We start from the raw sequence: 16,811 nt of genomic DNA on the forward strand, positions 1-16,811 counted from the left end.
TACTTGGTAAAACCAGAAATCAACGCCACCCTAATTTTTTTTGTTGTTGTTGTCTTTTGAGATTTTTAGGGCCACACCTGGGGCATATGAAAGTTCCCAGGCTACTGGTCAAATCGGAGCTACAGCTGCCGGCCTAAGCCACAGCCGCAGCAACACCAGATCCGAGGTGTGTCTGCGACCTACACCACAGCTCAGGGCAACGGCAGCACGGGATCCTTAACCCACTGAGCAAGGCCAGGGCCGAAACCTCATGGTTCCTAGTCCCTTCGTTTCTGCTGCACCACAAAGGGAACTCCGACACCACCCTAATTCTGGTAGGCATTTGGATCTGTATCTAGAATTCCAGAGATAAATTAATGCTAGATTTGAGAGAACCGAGAGACTTCATGTGCTTATCCATGGAGAACAGTCAAGGGGAATGAGAAAAGGGTCCATTCAGAACACTAGGAATCACTGGCATATGAGGTAGGATAGGAAGGTCTGCCTGATGGCTCCTGCCCAAGCTCCTCTTAGGAGAGCTTCTAGGATGGATGTAGTCATGACTGGTCCCATTCCAGCCAGGGCTGAGCCATCCCTCAGAATAGCCTCATTCCTCTCTGTCCTAGGCTCCCCTACAGCAGAACAAAGTACAAGTCTGTGACCAACACTGGGTTGGAACTCAACAGATGTGTCCGGACAACTTATGCTGGCACGGCTGCTCACACCTCCTGGGATCGGGGCATATTGGAGCCAACTACAGACTCTTTGAAGTGGGGAGTGGGAGTGCACGTCCGTGAGCAGAGGGGTCTTCCAAGACCAGGAGGTTCTGTCTCCTCCCAGATGTGGGGTCCCAGAGCCTTCCTCCAGATGACGGGAGCAGAGACCTCTCAAAGATATTGAAGAGCGGTCTTCTGAAGTAGAGGAACACAGAGGCTTTGGCCTTGTTGAAATATTGCGCAGATCTTGTGTGGAAGGTGCAAGAAACCCCGGCAAGTAGGTGGGCCTCGCCCCCACCCCTTTCCCTGGGGAGGAATACAGCCGAAGTAGCCCCTTCAGTCCTCTTCCCTTCTCCGCCCCCTCCTGCACGAGGGGTGGGCCAGTCTTCGCCCAGCGCACCACCAATGGCAAGGGATCCTGGCACGGCCAGCCAATTGAATGGCGGCAGCGGCGAGGGGATGGCTCCGCCTCCAACAGGCTGCCGGCCGCTGGCCTCCCAAGAGGCGGGACTCTTCGCTGTTTTTGCTGCCGGCCGAGCCTGGCCGAGCCCAGCCGAGAGACCAGCCGAGCCCAGCCGAACCTTGCCGAACTTAGCCGAGCCCAGCCGAATCCCGCGCCCAGACTGCTGCCGCCGCCGCCCGAGCGCCGCCGTGCGAGCGAGCGGCCACGGCCGCGGAGGAGGCGCCGCCCCAGGGGGAGGAGGTGCCCGCTCGCCGCAGACCGCCCGCGGCAGAGGCCGCCCCGGTCGCGCCGCGGCGGGAGCGGCCGGCGGAGGCTGTACGGCGAGGGGGAGGGCCGGGGGAGGGGACGTCACCCCCGCCCGCCTCCTGCTGCCCCCCGCCTGCAGGCTCCCAGCTTCAATCGGCGCCCAGCATCCCGCTGCCCCAGACCTTCCCGCGGGCGCGCACCGGGCTCAACTCAGGTAAGAGGGGCCCTCCATCACAGGCACGGGGACGTGAGATAAAGAAACACGGACTCCCCCACAGAGACACAGCCGGGGAGAAAGAGAGACAGACACAAAGACAGACATACAGGAGACGCACAGAACTACAGAGACAGACCCTACGGAGAGGAGAGAGACACGTCCACAGGGACAGATGGACACACAGCGGGGAGGAAAGAGGGGGAGAGATACAAGAGATCCATACACAGACAGGGAGAAAGAGATGGACAGAGACTTACAGAGATACACAAAGAGACTGGGAGAGAAACAAGACACTCAGACACTAAGAGATGGGGACACACAGAGAAACGTATAAAGAGAGCCACCTAGAGAGACAGGTATACAGAGGCAGAGGCGCACATCCAGACAAGGGAACCAAGGGACAGAATAAGAGCCAGACATACAGACACACGCACCTGACCTGGAGAGACAGCCTTAGGGAGCGGAGCACCTAGGTACCTAGTCTTGGATACACAGATCCATACATGCCTGCCAGGCCTCCACAAAGTTCCCTCTGTGTGAGCTGGCGCCCCTGGAGGTCTCCTGGGCTGCTTGGCTAGCGTCCAGAGAGGTGGGAGGCGCCCAGGCCACACCGAAGCTGGTCACAGTACCCACCCTTGGAGGCCTTGGGCTTCCTCAATCCCACACACTCACGCGGTGCTTTTGTGGGCTGGATGCTCAGGGGGCAGGGCCAGGCCATGCCCACAGGGTCAAAGGAGAATGAGATACAGGCTGCCTACTCCAGCTTCCCCACTGTGGCCACGCCCCCATCCAGGTGCCCAGAGCCAGGTGTTGGCTCTAGGGGACCTGCTGGGAGGCCAGAGATGTGGGAGGGGGCTCTCCTCTCTACCCCTCTTTTCCTAGGCCTCACCCTGTCCCTTCCTCCTCACCACCCTTGCCTTTGCTCTGTCCCCCCCACCCCCAATCCCCCCACAGGCTCAGGACTGCAGGTGGACGTCTCCACTGTCCAGGAATCATTGAGTGTGTGGACCAGACAGCCTCCCTGGAAGGCCGGCTACCCCGGAGTCCCGCCTCGGCATGGGCCTCGCCATCGGGGCAGCTCCTGGGTCTGTGCTTGTCTGAGGGTGCTGCCCGTCATGGGGGCAGCCATCTCCCAGGGGGCCCTCATCGCCATCATCTGCAACGGCCTCGTAGGCTTCTTGCTGCTGCTGCTCTGGGTCATTCTCTGCTGGGCCTGCCACTCCCGCTCTGCCAACATCGACTCCCTCTCGGAATCCAGTCCCAACTCCAGCCCTGGCCCCTGTCCTGAGAAGGCACCCCCGCCCCAGAAGCCCAGCCATGAAGGCAGCTACCTGCTGCAGCCCTGAAGGCCCTGCCCCCCCGGCCTAGCCTGGAGTCTGGGACATAAGTCCACCCCAGCCTGGAACCTGGAATCAGGATCCCAGGATCCAGCCAGCCTGGGGTCCAGGACTCAGAATCCAGCCTGTCTGGAGCTGGACCTAGCAGCCCAGAGTCTAGTTGGCCTGGCTCCAGGAGAGACTCTGCTGGCCCCAGGGAGACAGGCCCAGGGTGGGAGTTCTGGAGTTGGTGCTAGGGCCAAGGCCATCCGGACTCGGCTCCAGCTGGAGGGCCGGGGGCTGGGTTCCACCCTCCCCCAAGGCCAGGCACCTCTTGGCCCTCGAGGCTGGGGAAGCAAACTGGAATCCACGGCAATAATGAGAGGGTGTCCAGGCTGGGCCCCTCCTCTGGTCCTCCTACTGTTTGCTGGGTAATAAATGGAACTATGGCTCTATGCTGAGATTTTCTCCTCTTCCTGGGAGCCTGGCTATAGCAAAATAAAAGGTGTATGTGGGCTTCCAGACACAGGTTTATTTGGGCACAGTGGGAGGGGGTAATGGGGGTTGAGGGCCAAGCCCTGGGGTGAGGTGCTGGGACCAGGGCTGGAGCAGGCCACTGAGGGCAGATGCTGGGATCTGATCAGGGATGGGGTCACACACAGACTGGGTGCTCAGGCTGGGAGGGGGTGCCAAGGTCAGGGGCTACCAGTACCAGGTTCAAGAAATAGGCCAGGCCCTCAGGTCTTGGTTTTCACTTCCCTCACCAGGTTCAGCAGTTTGTCCAATTTTGCGATTTCCACGGCTGGACCCTTCTGCACTTCCTGCCCCTTCTTTTCCTGGGGAGACAGGAAGTACACGTGGGGGAGGAATGGTGAGGGATGGGCCACCTCTCTCTTCCCCCCAGCACCCCCACCACCTCGGCCCAGCTTCTCCCCAGCCGTGCCATGCCCCTCTCCTGCCTCCTTCCTCCTCCACCATCCTGCACCAACTCAGGTTAGGTGACCAAGGGCCCAGCTGAGGCCTGCAAGACACATCCAGCTCTGTTTCTGAACCTCAGATCGACAGAGGAGCCAGATGCTGGAGCAGTGGGGGAATGTATCCACCCCCTGACTCTCACAGTCCACCACCTGACCCTCAAACTAACCTGTCAGGCCAGAGACAGCTATAGCCCAGGACCTCTACCGTTGGGACCCCCCCCCCTTCCCACAGGAAGGTTCCTGGCTGAGTCCTAACAAGGAGCTAAGAGGTATGTGTGTGTGGAGGGAAGAGAGTGGACAGAGCCACGGGGGCCCTCACCTAGTCTTACCTCGGACTTTCAGGTCCCCTGGGGAGTCGGGTACCACTGGGGCCAAGCTTGCTGGGTCAGACATACCAGGGTGGGAGAGGGTGTCCGGAGACCCAGGAGGGCAGATGGGCTACCCCATGTGATTCCAGATGTCCTCAGCTGGGAATGTCCCTCAGCAGAGCAGATTCTGAATTGGTGGACACGTCCCCCCAAACACACACACCTACAGTGTACTCTAATCCTTTAGCTGGTAAGCTGGGCCTTGAGAAGAAGACAGGGCACTGGGATGCGTGTCACTCACAGGCATCCTCCTTTCCCTCCAGGCAGTGGGGTGTGGGCTAGGTGGGGCCGGTTGCCATTTCCTGCCTTCCCTCCGTGCCTGAGCCCCTGCCCTCAGCCACCTGTGCCCACTGCTCACTGGCACCCGGCCCAGCCTTGCCTGCTGAGGCCTCCGCCTGGGTCTGGCCCGGGCTGTGAGGTGGGGGAGGGTGCAGGGTGAGCAGGCCCCTTCCTGGCCCCATCTCGGCTGCTGACACCCTACCGAGCTCAGATTTCCTGCTCGGTGACCCCTGCACCTGTTCCCAAATCTCTCTCCCCCTCCCCTGTGGCCCAGTGCCTTTGCCACCACCCAGCTTACCTCTGCAGTCTTGAAGCAGAGGACAAAGATGTCTTTTTTCTGTCCCCCTCTCCCTCCCAAAGGAAGCTCGCGTTCTCTTCTTGCCCTCACCTCATCCCCCTGGGAGTCAGGCTCTTAGTTCCAGCTCTGTCATTAACCCCCTGTGTAATTTTGGGCAAGTTCCTTGGCTTTCTGGGCTTCAGTTTCCATCTATACAGTGGTTGGGGAAAGGGGGCCTTGACCTTCGACAAGCTGGGCTCTGACACCAGTCACGGGAAGGCCCCTGGGCTAGGAGGGAGGTCAGCCCCTGGGCCAGGAGGGAGATCGGCCCCTGTGGCCAAGGCCTCTTGGGAAGATCAGGGAGGTTGCAGCCTGCAGAGGGGGCGCCAGAGATGCCCAGAGGACCTCCTTTGGCCCCAATCACTCAGCTGCTGATACATCAGATGGCCATGTCACAGGAACTGCCAATCCATCCAAGAACCAGCCCCCAGTTGTCACCTGCCCAGGTCCTCTGATTCCCAGGTACCCTCTGATTCCTTAGGTCCTCAGAGATAGAGATTCTGACCCTTGCTCTGAGAAGCTTTGGACTGTGGGAGATCCTTGCCTCCCTGGATCAGTGTGGGCAGGGCAGGGCCCCACCCAGATCTGCTGCCTTCAAGGTGTGATGGCTGTACCCCAGCCCCAAGAAGTGACCACCATCCCTCCCCCAGGGCTGTCCAGCTCTGCCAGCTCAAGCCTGGGTCTCTCCTCACTACGTTAAGAGCAGATTTTTATCTGTTCTACAAATTGTACTGCCTTCAAACCCCTCCTCGAGGCCAGCTAGCCAGGCTTAGCAAAGAGTTTTAGACCACACCCAACCCTCCCCCCATTCCAGCCCATTCCAGCCCATCCCACCCCAGCCCACCCCCAGCCGACCACAGCCTCTGGGCCACAGCTGCAGGCATTCAGCAGCCTTCTGAGTATTTATAGCCAAGTCCACCCCCTCCCCCAGCTGCCTACAATTACAGGCCCAGCCAACTCCCAGCCCTTTCCTCCCTGGCCGTGGTGGGGAATGGACCAGGCCTGCCTGAGAAGGATAATGCAGTGACCCCTGCCTTGGTAGGGGCTGGGGGGCAGGTGTCAGTAGCTGAAAGAGACAGCCCCCTGCCCTTGCATCAAACTGCAAGTAAATACCCCAACTTGCAACCAGGAGGTATGGTCATCAGGGCAACTTGGTCCAGCCCTGGCCCTGCTCTGATTCCTGGCCCAGTACCTGGCAGAAAGCAAATTCCATTTTCCCTTCTAGCACCCAGATGGACTGGGCTCTGGGTTCTTGGGCTCTGGATTCTAAGTCTGGGTTCTTAAATCTACATTGGGACTCTAATGACTAGACTTTGAGGTCATGGCTCTGGGCTCTGTGGCCTGCATTCAGGGCCCTTGGGCTCTGGGCAGGGTCTCGGATCATTACAGATCCCAGAAAGGAACCAGGGCTTAAAAGGAGGACTGCCTGGCCGCTGACCTAGTTACCCTCTTCAAGGCTCATTTCCTACTTCCCTGTGTGGACCCGCAGCTCCCAGATCAGGGACTGTTGGCGCTGAAGCCCTGTGCAAGCCTAGCCGATGATGAAGCAGAAACTAAGCCTCGAGCCCCAGGCCTGTCTGACACCAAACAAACCACTGATGCTCGCGTGACTCCCCCAAGCGTCGGATGCTTACGGTCATCTGCTTACCTGAGGTCTCCACCTGGGCGCCCCACAGGTAATTCAGTTCAGCATGTCAGAAGTAATCGGTCTCCCCACAAACCTGGTTCTCCCATACTGCTCACTTGGGCAGTGACATCACCCTTCCCCTGGGGTCTCCAAAGCCAGAAACCTGGGGGCCACTCCCTGGTTCCTCCTCCTCCTCCTCTCAGCCCCCACCATCCTGGAGACTTTCTCTCGTGGCAGCCAGAACTGTACCTTGGGCATCTTTCGCAAGTTGGGTGAGAGCTTGAGGCAGGTGACGTGCCCACGGTCATCGCCCACGATGATGATGGGGTGGATGGGGTTGAACTGCACGTGGGTGATCTTGTTCTTCTTTTTGGCCACCACGGCCTGGCTGCAGATGGCCTCGTATTTGTTGATGGACAAGTCAAACACGTGGGTCTGTGAAGAGGTGGGTGTCAGCACACTCGGGGAGGCCTCGTCCCCCATTTCAGAGCAACTACCCCTGGGCTTTCTGGGGAAACACGATAGAAGCCTCACTGGAGGCAGTAGGAGGGGAAGTTGTGTCTCTTTTTATGTTTTTCCTGTGGTTGAGGGAAGGAGAATAAAATCTTTTGGAGAAAATTTAAGTCTATGCAGAATTAACAATAACAGAGGCTATGGAGTTCCCATTGTGGCTCAGTGGTAAGGAACCCAGCTAGTATCCATGAGGACGCAGGTTTGATTGCTCAGTGGGTTAAGGATCCGATGTTGCTGGGGTATAGGGTGAAGATGTGGTTCGGATCCCGAGTTGCTGTGGCTGTGGCGTAGGCCAGCAGCTATAGCTCCATATGCCACAAGTGTGGCCCTAAAAAGCAAAGCAGAAACAACGACAACAAAAAACCACCAAAAACACAATAACAGCAGCTGTCATTTATGGAGCACTTCACTTACTAGATACTAGACTCTGGGCAAGCATGTTATATGGTTGCATCATCTCATTATAATTCTCATAGCCACTCCACAAGGTAGGTTCTGTTATTATCTGCATTTTATAACTGAGGAGATAGAGGCTCTGAGGGCTAACTTGCCAGGAAGTGGCAGAACCAGGCTTTATACCAACAAATATGTCAGGTGCTCAGACAGTGCTTCTCATATAGGTGCCCAGTAAATGTTTGATCTTATTTTTTTGGCCACACCCACGGCCCGCAGGAGTTCCTGGGCCAGGGATTGAACTGCACCCCAGCAGTGACCCAACCCACAGGAGTGACAACACCAGATCCTTAACTTGCAGAGCCACGGGGGAACTCTGTTTGATCTTGTTGTTACCGCGCCCTGATTTCAAACCATTAGCAACTCTCACCTACACAACCGTGGCAGCATCCTAGCTGGCCTCTCTGCTTCCACTCCTGCCCTTCCATCCCCCATCCCCCAGGCAGCACCCAGCCTAACCTTTACAAAGTCTAAGAGCAGAGTTCCTGTCTTGGCTCAGTGGTAATGAACCTGACTAGTATCCATGAGGAGGCAGATTCAATCCCTGGCCTCGCTCAGTGGGTTAAGGATCCGGGGTTGCTGTGAGTTGCAGTGTAGTTCACAGACATGGCTCAGATCCTGCATTGCTGTGGCTGTGGTGTAGGCCTGTGGCTGCAGCTCCAATTTGACCCCTAGCCTGGGAACCTCCTTAGGCCTCAGGTTTGGCCCTAAAAAGGAAAAAAATCCTACGTAAAATCTAGGTTGCTTACTCTCAATTCTCCACCCTCGGCTCTCATCTCCTGCTCATTCCCCTTTCCCTACTAGACCCCAGTCACCCTACCTGCCTCTTCCTTAAACCCTTCCAGCTCATTCTCGCCTCAGGGCATCTGCACTGGCTGTTCCCCTGTTGGGAATGCCTCCCTCCACCTTTACCTGGCTCTTTGGTGTAACTCAGCTTCAGCTGGAATGCCAGCTTTTAAAGAAGCTTTCCCTGACCACTGGGTCTAAGGGACCACCCAGTCCTTTTCTCATACATCACTCTCTCTCTTTTTAAAGATCTAACAGCTTTATCGAGCTATCATTCACATATGATAAAATTTATAAAGTAAATTTATAAATTTATAAAGTATTTATATTGTATATGTATACTTAAAAATATGTTATAGACTTTGGAGTTCCTGTCATGGCTCAGTGGTTAACGAATCTGACTAGGAACCATGAGGTTGCGGGTTCGGTCCCTGCCCTTGCTCAGTGGGTTAACGATCTGGCGTTGCGGTGAGCTGTGGTGTAGGTCGCAGACGCGGTTCGGATCCTACGTTGCTGTGGCTCTGGCGTAGGCCGGTGGCTGCAGCTCCGATTCGACCCCTAGCCTGGGAACCTCCATATGCCGCAGGAGCAGCCCAAGAAATAGCTAAAAAAAAAAAAAAATGTTATAGACTTTAAAATTTATAAAATGTATGCTTATATATATGTGTGTGTATGCATATATAAAGAATATAATTCCTGGTTTTTTAATGTACTCACAGTTATGCAGCCACCACCACAACCAATGTGAGAACATTTTCCTACCCCAAAATGAACCCTTACACCTAGTAGCAGTCATTTCTCATTTTTCTCCCGACCCCTCTAGCCCCAGTTAACCGCAAAGCTACCATCTCTATAGTTGGCTCAGACGTATGTAAAGGAACTCATCCAATGTTTGGTCTTTTTTTTTTTTTTTGCTTTTTAGGGCCGCACTAGCAGCATATGGAGGTTCCCAGGCTAGAGGTCAAATCGGGGCTGTAGCCGCTGGCCTACACCAGAGCCACAGCAATGCTGGATCTGAGCCGTGACTTCGACCTACACCACAGCTCACGGCAACGCCAGATCCTTAACCCATGGAGCGAGGCCAGAGATCGACCCCTCAACCTCATGGTTCCTAGTCGGATTTGTTTCCGCTGCGCCATGACAGGAACTCCGTGATTGGCTTCTTAAACAAAGCCTGTTTTCCAGGTTCATCCATGATGTAGCTTGTATTGGTACTTCATTCCTCGTTATTGCTGAATAATACTCCTTGTGGATAGTCTACATATTGTTTATCTATTCATCAGTTGATGGACATTAGGGTTGTTTCCAGTTTTCCGCTATTATGAAGAATGCTGCAATGAACACTGGTATACACCCATCATCCTCTGTTAATCTCCGCCTAGCATTTAGCACTATTGGGATTTTTGTTGTTGTTGCTTTTTGTCTCTTTCCCTTCACTAGGATGGGAGCTCTACAAGAGCGGGGACCTGACTCACTAGGCTCTGGCCCGGACCTGGCGCCCTAGTTGACCCTTCATTAGACATCTGTTCAACAAATAGGTGGCTGACTTGAAGGAGATGCCTCAGTCACTCTATTCTTTCCTGGTAGGTGCCTCTGAGTTTATATCAAAGTCCATAGGGAAATGTGTTGCATAAGGATTTTCTCATAAAATCGTTCTTTCTCAGCTTTCATCAGTTCTCATTATTGCCCAGGCCCCTCCCACCTCCCCTTCTCAGACTCAGCTTGCATACCCCCAGGGACGGGGACCTCGCTACCTTTTAGACTCGATTTTAATCACAGATCAACTCTGGCTCATAAGTTTTTCCTTACATCAAGCTGGCACTTGCCACCTCCTCAGGGCCCTCAAAGGAGATGGCTGCTCCTCATGGCACCTTATTCCCCCATCCCGAGTGCTTGGTCCTTTAAAGCAAACACCCTCCCCTCTCTCCCAGAGGCCTCGTGGGCTGAATGATCCCTCTTTGGACAGGGCTCTGGGTGGCCTGGCCCTTGAGGGTACAGTCCTTATGTTCCGCCCTCCCTCACCTGACCTGGGCATGGGGGTGGGGGCTCCAGGAGGGAGACCCTGAGATCTGTCATCCTGTCTTCAGTCGGGGGTCAGCAGGGTCAGGGAGAGGGCGCTCACCTTCCCATTGGTGGTGACTGCCGCAAACACAGTGGAAGAGTATGGCGCCCAGGCCACGTCGCCCACGGCCGAATTTAGGTCATAGATGAACATCGGGGTTCTGCGATGGAAGGAGTGGAAAGCTCATGACACAGAGGTGCCAGCACCCCCCAGTCCCAGCCCAGGGTGGGCCTGAGGGAGGGCGTGCCCCTCACTTGACAGTGTGGTCCCAGATCTTCACCGTCCAGTCGGAGCTACAGGAAATGAAGACCTTGGTGTGGTACGGGTTCCAGGACACAGCATCCACTGCCATGTTGTGGGCATCGTAGGTGTCCAGAAATTGGCTGGAGTAGGATTTAGAGCACTGGGTGGGGGAGGGGGATCCGGGATCAGGCGTGAGAGGTCAGCCACCATCACTTCCGAGGGGGAGGGGACCCCAGAGAGTCCCAATCTGCCTGTCCTCTTCTGTCCTCACCCCACAGCGCTGTCACAGCTGAGCTGGGCCCAGCTTTGGCTGTTCTTCTCACCCTCAACACAACCAGAGAGGAAGGCTTAAGGGGCAGGGGTGGGGATGGGGGTGGGCAGGAGAGCCTTCCTGGAGGGTGAGGGGTGTCTGCCCAGAGGAATCCGAGCCTGGCAGGTCAATCCTTCTCTCCCTGAGCCACGGTGGGGGGGTGTGTGGGTGTGTGTGGGTGTGGTCCAGCCTGTGGATGGGCAGACAGAGCCGTGAACCCACCTGCAGTCCGCGGACTGAATCCTTGCCACAGTGATAAACATCCCACCTGACCCAGGTGGGAGCAGGGGCCAAGCCAGGAGCAAGTCCCAATCTCAGGATTTCTCATTTGGTTTCTGGCCCTGCCCAGCATGCCGCAAGCTTCCTCCTTCCAAGAGCCTGGCTGACTGACGAGTCTCTTCCTCCCTCCCCGCCATTGGGAGAGGTGGAGAGGGGGGCGGGGACCTCTTTTGCATTCAGACCAGCTCCTGCCTGGGCCTCAGGGGCTCCCGGGAGGCTGCCTGTAATTAACATTCTGAGTCTCTGAGCCTAAGAAAAGCTTGCAGCAAAGCTATTTCTGGATGGATGAAGGTTCAGAAGGATGTTCACCTACTAACACTGAGACCTGGCAGAAACTGGCCATGAAGTTTCATCCCGCTGGTTGGCATGCACCCCCTGTTCAGAGATAAATTTTCTTGTTGCCCAGCCTTCAAAACTCAGCTCCAGTTCAGATCGCCTCCAGGAAGTCTTCCCAGAATAGTCCAACTCCCCGAAGCCCCATTCCCTGCTCTGCCTGCCCCATTCCCGGGAGGGGAGCAGGACCTAGAGGGAAAGATGCTTGGCTGGGCTAAAGCCACCCTTGAGGATTCCTGTTAAGAACCCGACTAGTGGAGTTCCTGTCATGGCTCAGTGGTTAACGAATCCGACTAGGAACCATGAGGTTGTGGGTTCGATCCCTGGCCTCACTCAATGGGTTAAGGATCCGGCGTTGCCTGTGAGCTGTGGTGTAGGTTGCAGAGGCAGCTTAGATCTGGCGTTGCTGTGGCTCTGGCATAGGCCAGCAGCTACAGCTCCAATTCGACCCTAGACTGGGAACCTCCATATGCCTCAGGAGCGGCCCTAGAAAAGACCAAAAAAAAAAAAAGAACCTGACTAGTATCTATCCACAAGGATGCAGGTTCAATCTCTGGCCTCTCTCAGCCGGTTAAGATCCAACATTGCCATGACCTGCAGTGTAGGTTGTAGATGCAGCTTGGATCCCGAGTTGCTGTGGCTGCTGTGATTCGACCAACCCCTAGCCTGGGAACCTCTGTATGCCGAGAGTGTGGCCCTAAAAAAAAACAAATAAAGCCACCCTCTAGATTCTGCATCTCCTTTCCTGCAGTCGGCCCCTCTTCCTGCCACCCAAAAGCTGGTCAAGAAATGCAGCCTCTTCCCCTAAGAAGCCTTCTAGAACTGATGAGCCCTAAGATCTGGCCCAAGAGGGTCTGTTGAGAACAATAAGCCCCCAGGGCGCCCTGTCTCAGCAGTTGCATGAATTGCTGGCTGGTGCTGTCTCACCTTGTAGATTTTCCCTTCTTCTGTGCCCACTAGGAACATGTAGTCTATCTCTTTGTGGAAGTCAAAGGCGGTGCCACAGCCTTGGGACAAGAGGGAACAGCTTGAGGCCGGTTCTGGGAGGGAGGTTCCCCCGTACTGCCTGACCCAGCCACACCCCTGGGACAGCCTGAGCCCTACGCTTGGGAGGGCTGGGGCCAGCCAGGCAAACAGAAACCGGGTCTCTGGCCTGCTGCTTGTCCCAGGCAGTTGGGACGCTGCAAACGGGCCAGGGCTTCTGCAGACAGGAATGGGGCCTGGGTAAACAAGGCAGGGATTGAGTTAAACAGGGTCAGGGTCAGGGTAAACAGGGACGGGGTCTGCAAACAGGGATGCAGTCTGTGCAAACAGGGATGCAGTCTGCATAAACAGGGTAAGGATTGAGTAAACAGGGACAAGATCTGGGTAAACAGGGGCCTGATCGGCATAAACAGGGCTGGATCTGCATGACAGCGCCCGAATCTGCATCAACGGAAGGGTCTGCAACCTGCCAGGGGCTGGGCGGTCTGGGCCAGGCTTTCTCATTCCCTCCCATCCTGTCCCACCCAAGTGGAGGTAGGGTGTGCAGAAAGAGGAGGACCAGTGACCCTCCTGGGCTAGGAGGAGGTGGCCCGGCCTGGAGGTAAGGCTCCCACACCTCCCACTTACCCACTGTGTGGATCTGTAAGCCCTCGAGACTTTCCGAGCTGCTGCCCTCCACCTTCAGCTTGATGACTTCGGTGTGAACCAGCTCGCTCTGTGGTCCCACAGGTACGGGGAGGCACATGGGTGGGGCTGGCCCAGCAGGGCTTGGGGGTTCCTCTGCCATTCAGCCCCCCACCCCCGCTCCCTTTCTCCATCCCCACTTGACCCTTTCTGGGGAACAGGCACCTTCACAAGCGTCCAAGACACGATCCTTCCATCAGATGACACTGAGAAGAAGTTAAGGTTGTTGTCCATGTCATCCTTCTGCCACCTGACCTGAAACATCCCAAACTGTGAGCCCTGGGACCCTGCTCTGGTGTTGGGTTAGGGCGATGAGCCAAGTGGGCTTCCTCTGGAACCCATCTGGGGTCCGGAAATAAGTTCTTTTTTTTTCTTTTCAGGGCCACACCTGTAGCATATGAAGGTTCCCAGGCTAGGGGTCGAATTGGAGCTATAGCTGCCGGCCTATACCACAGCCACAGCAACTCAGGATCTGAGCCAAGCCTGCAACCTACATCGCAGCTCATGGCAAAGCCGGATCCTTAACCCACTGAGCAAGGCCAGGGATGGAACCTGCATCCTCATAGATACTAGTCGGATTGGTAACCCACTGAACCACAACGGGAACTCCTGGAAGCAAGTTCTGGGAGCCTGTTTCCCAGAGTCCCTCCCTCCTTCCACTCTCCCGGAGCCTCCTGGGGCAGCAGTGTGAGTTGGGGCACTGCCCCAGTCCCTTGGCTCAGCAGTGAAGGCTCCCAGTGCCTCCCCAGGTTGGGTTCTGCGAGCCCACTTGTAAGAGGCTGGTGGCTCTGGGTTCGACCTCCTTATGTCCCAGGTTCAACATGCCTGAGAAGGATAGAGCCCATCAGCCAGCTTCCTCATTTATAAAACAGAAGCCATAATAGCCTGGGTTTGTTGTAAGGAATAAGTGAGATAATACAAGTGAAGCCCTTAAAACATTGCAAATACTGAATGATCAATAAATATTAGCTGATCTCATTATTACCATCACCCCAGGGATTGGGGGGCTTTTTCCTGCTTGCTTGGGGGGTGGGGAGGAGCAGGCCCCCTCCCCGGCCCCTCCTCCAAGCTTGGCCTTTCTCCAGGTGGCCTCTCTTCTGTCCCCACCTTCACTTCACCACTAGCTCCTGCTCCCAGAATCTTGCTCCCAAATCCCAGATGTGAGCTGCATGTCTCCATCTGCAAATTGGGGTTAATAATCCTGCCCCACCCATCTTCTCAGGGTTGGAAGCAAACATATGGGAAAGTGTTTTGGAGACAGAGCTGTTGTCTTATGAAGATGACACGCTTGAGGCTCAAGTTTCTGTTGCCAGATGTGGGGGCCCGGCCAGGCCGTAGGGAGAGCGGGGGTGGGGCTGAGTGCCCAGAGCTTTCCTCCCTGCAGTTCCCGCCAGCCGGCCCGCCCGTGCTGGGACCACCATCCCTTCCCCCTGTCACAAGGCCCAGTGAGGGAGGGCAGGAACCCTGGGCCGCTGCCTGTAACCACAGCTGTCACCATGCCTGTCGAGGGTGTGTGTGTGTTGGGGGGAGGGGATTGGTCCTTCGGAGCCACCCCCAGGCCTGGCTAATCAGAGCGGCAGGAGAGGGGACCCGGCCCTGCCTGGGCCTGTCTGGGCAGGCCACTCTTTTGTGCTTTGACTGGGGGCCTAGAACACTTCAGAGCCTGTGAGGCACAAGTCAGAACAGCTCCTTCTGTGTAAAGATAGTCCCTTTAAAGGGGGGCGGGGACAGGGGGTGTCAAAGGCCAGCCTGTAAGAGGCGCAAGGGAGCTGCAAAGGGAAGTGTTTAATGAGCAGCGCATGGAAATTGTATTTCACACCCCACTTAGCAGCCTGATGCCCAGTTGGGGGGTGGTGTGTACATTTGCAAGTGAGCTCGCACGCATGTGTGTGTGTGTGTGTGTTTGCCTGTGCGTGTAAGCCGGTGTCTGTGCACACACACGCTCCTAGGGGGAGGTGGGAGGGCAGGAATAAAGAGGGGGAAGAGCGGGGCAGGTGATAAGTGGGGTTAAGAGAATGAATGACTGCCGCAGAAGCAGGCGGTCGGGAGGAGATGGAGCCTGCTTCACTAACTCCTTCTCTTCTGCCTTGTCTCATTAGGGCCGATGTATTTGACCCCAGTGTCAATGTCAGTGTCTGCTCACATCCTTCCTGCCCCCTTCCTCAGTGTAGCACAGCGCGCGCGCATACACACACACACACACACACACACACACACACATCACAGAGCACTTCTGGTTAAGGCTTCACAATGGGGCCTGGACAGGGCTGCGCTAGGCAGGTGGGCTCCCCTGAGAGGTAGGCTGTGCCCTGGGACAGGAACCTGGACCCCTTTGGACAGACTGTTTTCTCCCTAGCTCCAAAACCTTCCATGGCTCCCCGGTGCCAACAGAACAAAGTCCTTCTGCCCCCAGCCGGCATTTGAGATCCCAAACAACCTTCTGGTTGCTCCCAGGACAGTCCTTTTGAGAAGGCCCCAGACCGTGAAGTCTTTTAAATCTCCTTCACCAGCCTGGCTTTCCTTCCAGCTCCAGGCTATATGGTCAGCTGCCTGTAGGACACCTCCTTTGGCTTCTTGCATTAACTTCTGGCCAGACTTCCGTAGATGTCCTGCTCAGTACCCCAAACCAGAGTCCCAGGCACCGTCACCAGTTCTCACCTTTCCCCATGTCCAGTTAGTCATTTCCTTCTCATTTCCCTGCCTCTACAGCTCTTAACCCTATCTTCTTATTTTTCTCTCCATGGCCTCTGCTGTAGCTCAGGCTGCAAGATTTCTGGTGCTGCAGCCAGAGGACATGGCCAGGACTCAAATAACTCTGGGACTTCTTTGCCTCCAGCCCTCCTTGGTTGGGCAGTGATTTTCCAACTAGCTCTTAGGAGCCTTGTGAAAGAAGCTCAGGGGACATGGGGAGTGATAACAGGGGACTCTCAAGCAATCAGGACCCTGATCCTACCAGAGCAGCCCCTTTTGTCCTTTTAGGGCCGCACTCGCGGCATATGGAGGTTCCTGGGCTAGGGGTCCGATCGGAGCTACAGCTGCTGGCCTACACCACAGCTGCAGCAACGCCAAATCCGAGCCGCATCTGCAGCCTACACCATAGCTCACGGCAATGCCAGATCCTTAACCCACTAAGCGAGGCCAGGGATCGAACCTGCAACCTCATGGTCCCTAGTCAGATTCGTTTCCTCTTCACCACGACAGGATCTCCTACCCTATATATTTTTTAAAAATTGTAGTTGGCTTACATTGTTGTGCAATTTGTGCTGTAACTCTTCTCTTTTTAATACATTGGACTCCTGTACGAACAGTTCATTCGAGACCACCAACCTACAAAGTCTAAGCTCCCTGCTTGCTGGGGAAGCACGATCATGCCTGGGCACCTATGATTTCCTTGGGTCCTGCTCCCTCCTCTCTATCTCCCACATTGTGCCCCAGGCCATGTGCCATTTTTCCAGTGGCCCCTCTGCTTGATGACTGTGTCCTTGCCCCTGTGACTCCTTTGTACCCTTCATTTAATACTTCCTCATTTGTCACCATTCAGCTCAGGTGTGGCTTCCTTTAGGAAGCCCTTGCTGGCCCTCCTGCCTACCACCCCCTTCCTGGACAATCTGGACAATGCTCAGGGCCTCTCATGAACCC

The 16,811-nt window shown here is 55.8% G+C and overlaps 2 protein-coding genes across 2 annotated transcripts in view; one reads left to right on the top strand and one right to left on the bottom strand.

Annotated features, from left to right (window-relative positions):
* Nucleotides 1,413–3,454, top strand: ENHO (energy homeostasis associated). Its single transcript, NM_001164858.2, is given in 2 exon segments — nucleotides 1,413–1,618; nucleotides 2,576–3,454. A coding segment is annotated over 1 exon segment (231 nt). The 5' UTR covers nucleotides 1,413–1,618; nucleotides 2,576–2,736; the 3' UTR covers nucleotides 2,968–3,454.
* The window catches only part of DNAI1 (dynein axonemal intermediate chain 1), an 80,272-nt gene continuing 66,910 nt past the window's right edge, over nucleotides 3,450–16,811 (bottom strand). Inside the window, exons 14-20 of the mRNA XM_021064678.1 lie at nucleotides 13,338–13,427; nucleotides 13,116–13,203; nucleotides 12,432–12,511; nucleotides 10,594–10,742; nucleotides 10,400–10,499; nucleotides 6,775–6,960; nucleotides 3,450–3,773 (exon numbers count right to left, since the gene is read on the bottom strand). Of these exons, the coding sequence (XP_020920337.1) occupies nucleotides 3,675–3,773; nucleotides 6,775–6,960; nucleotides 10,400–10,499; nucleotides 10,594–10,742; nucleotides 12,432–12,511; nucleotides 13,116–13,203; nucleotides 13,338–13,427 (792 nt within the window). The 3' untranslated portion in view covers nucleotides 3,450–3,674. The remainder of the gene's footprint in view (nucleotides 3,774–6,774; nucleotides 6,961–10,399; nucleotides 10,500–10,593; nucleotides 10,743–12,431; nucleotides 12,512–13,115; nucleotides 13,204–13,337; nucleotides 13,428–16,811) is intronic.

Source organism: Sus scrofa, chromosome 10 (genome assembly GCF_000003025.6).
Source record: "Sus scrofa isolate TJ Tabasco breed Duroc chromosome 10, Sscrofa11.1, whole genome shotgun sequence".
NCBI classification, from domain to species: domain Eukaryota; kingdom Metazoa; phylum Chordata; class Mammalia; order Artiodactyla; family Suidae; genus Sus; species Sus scrofa.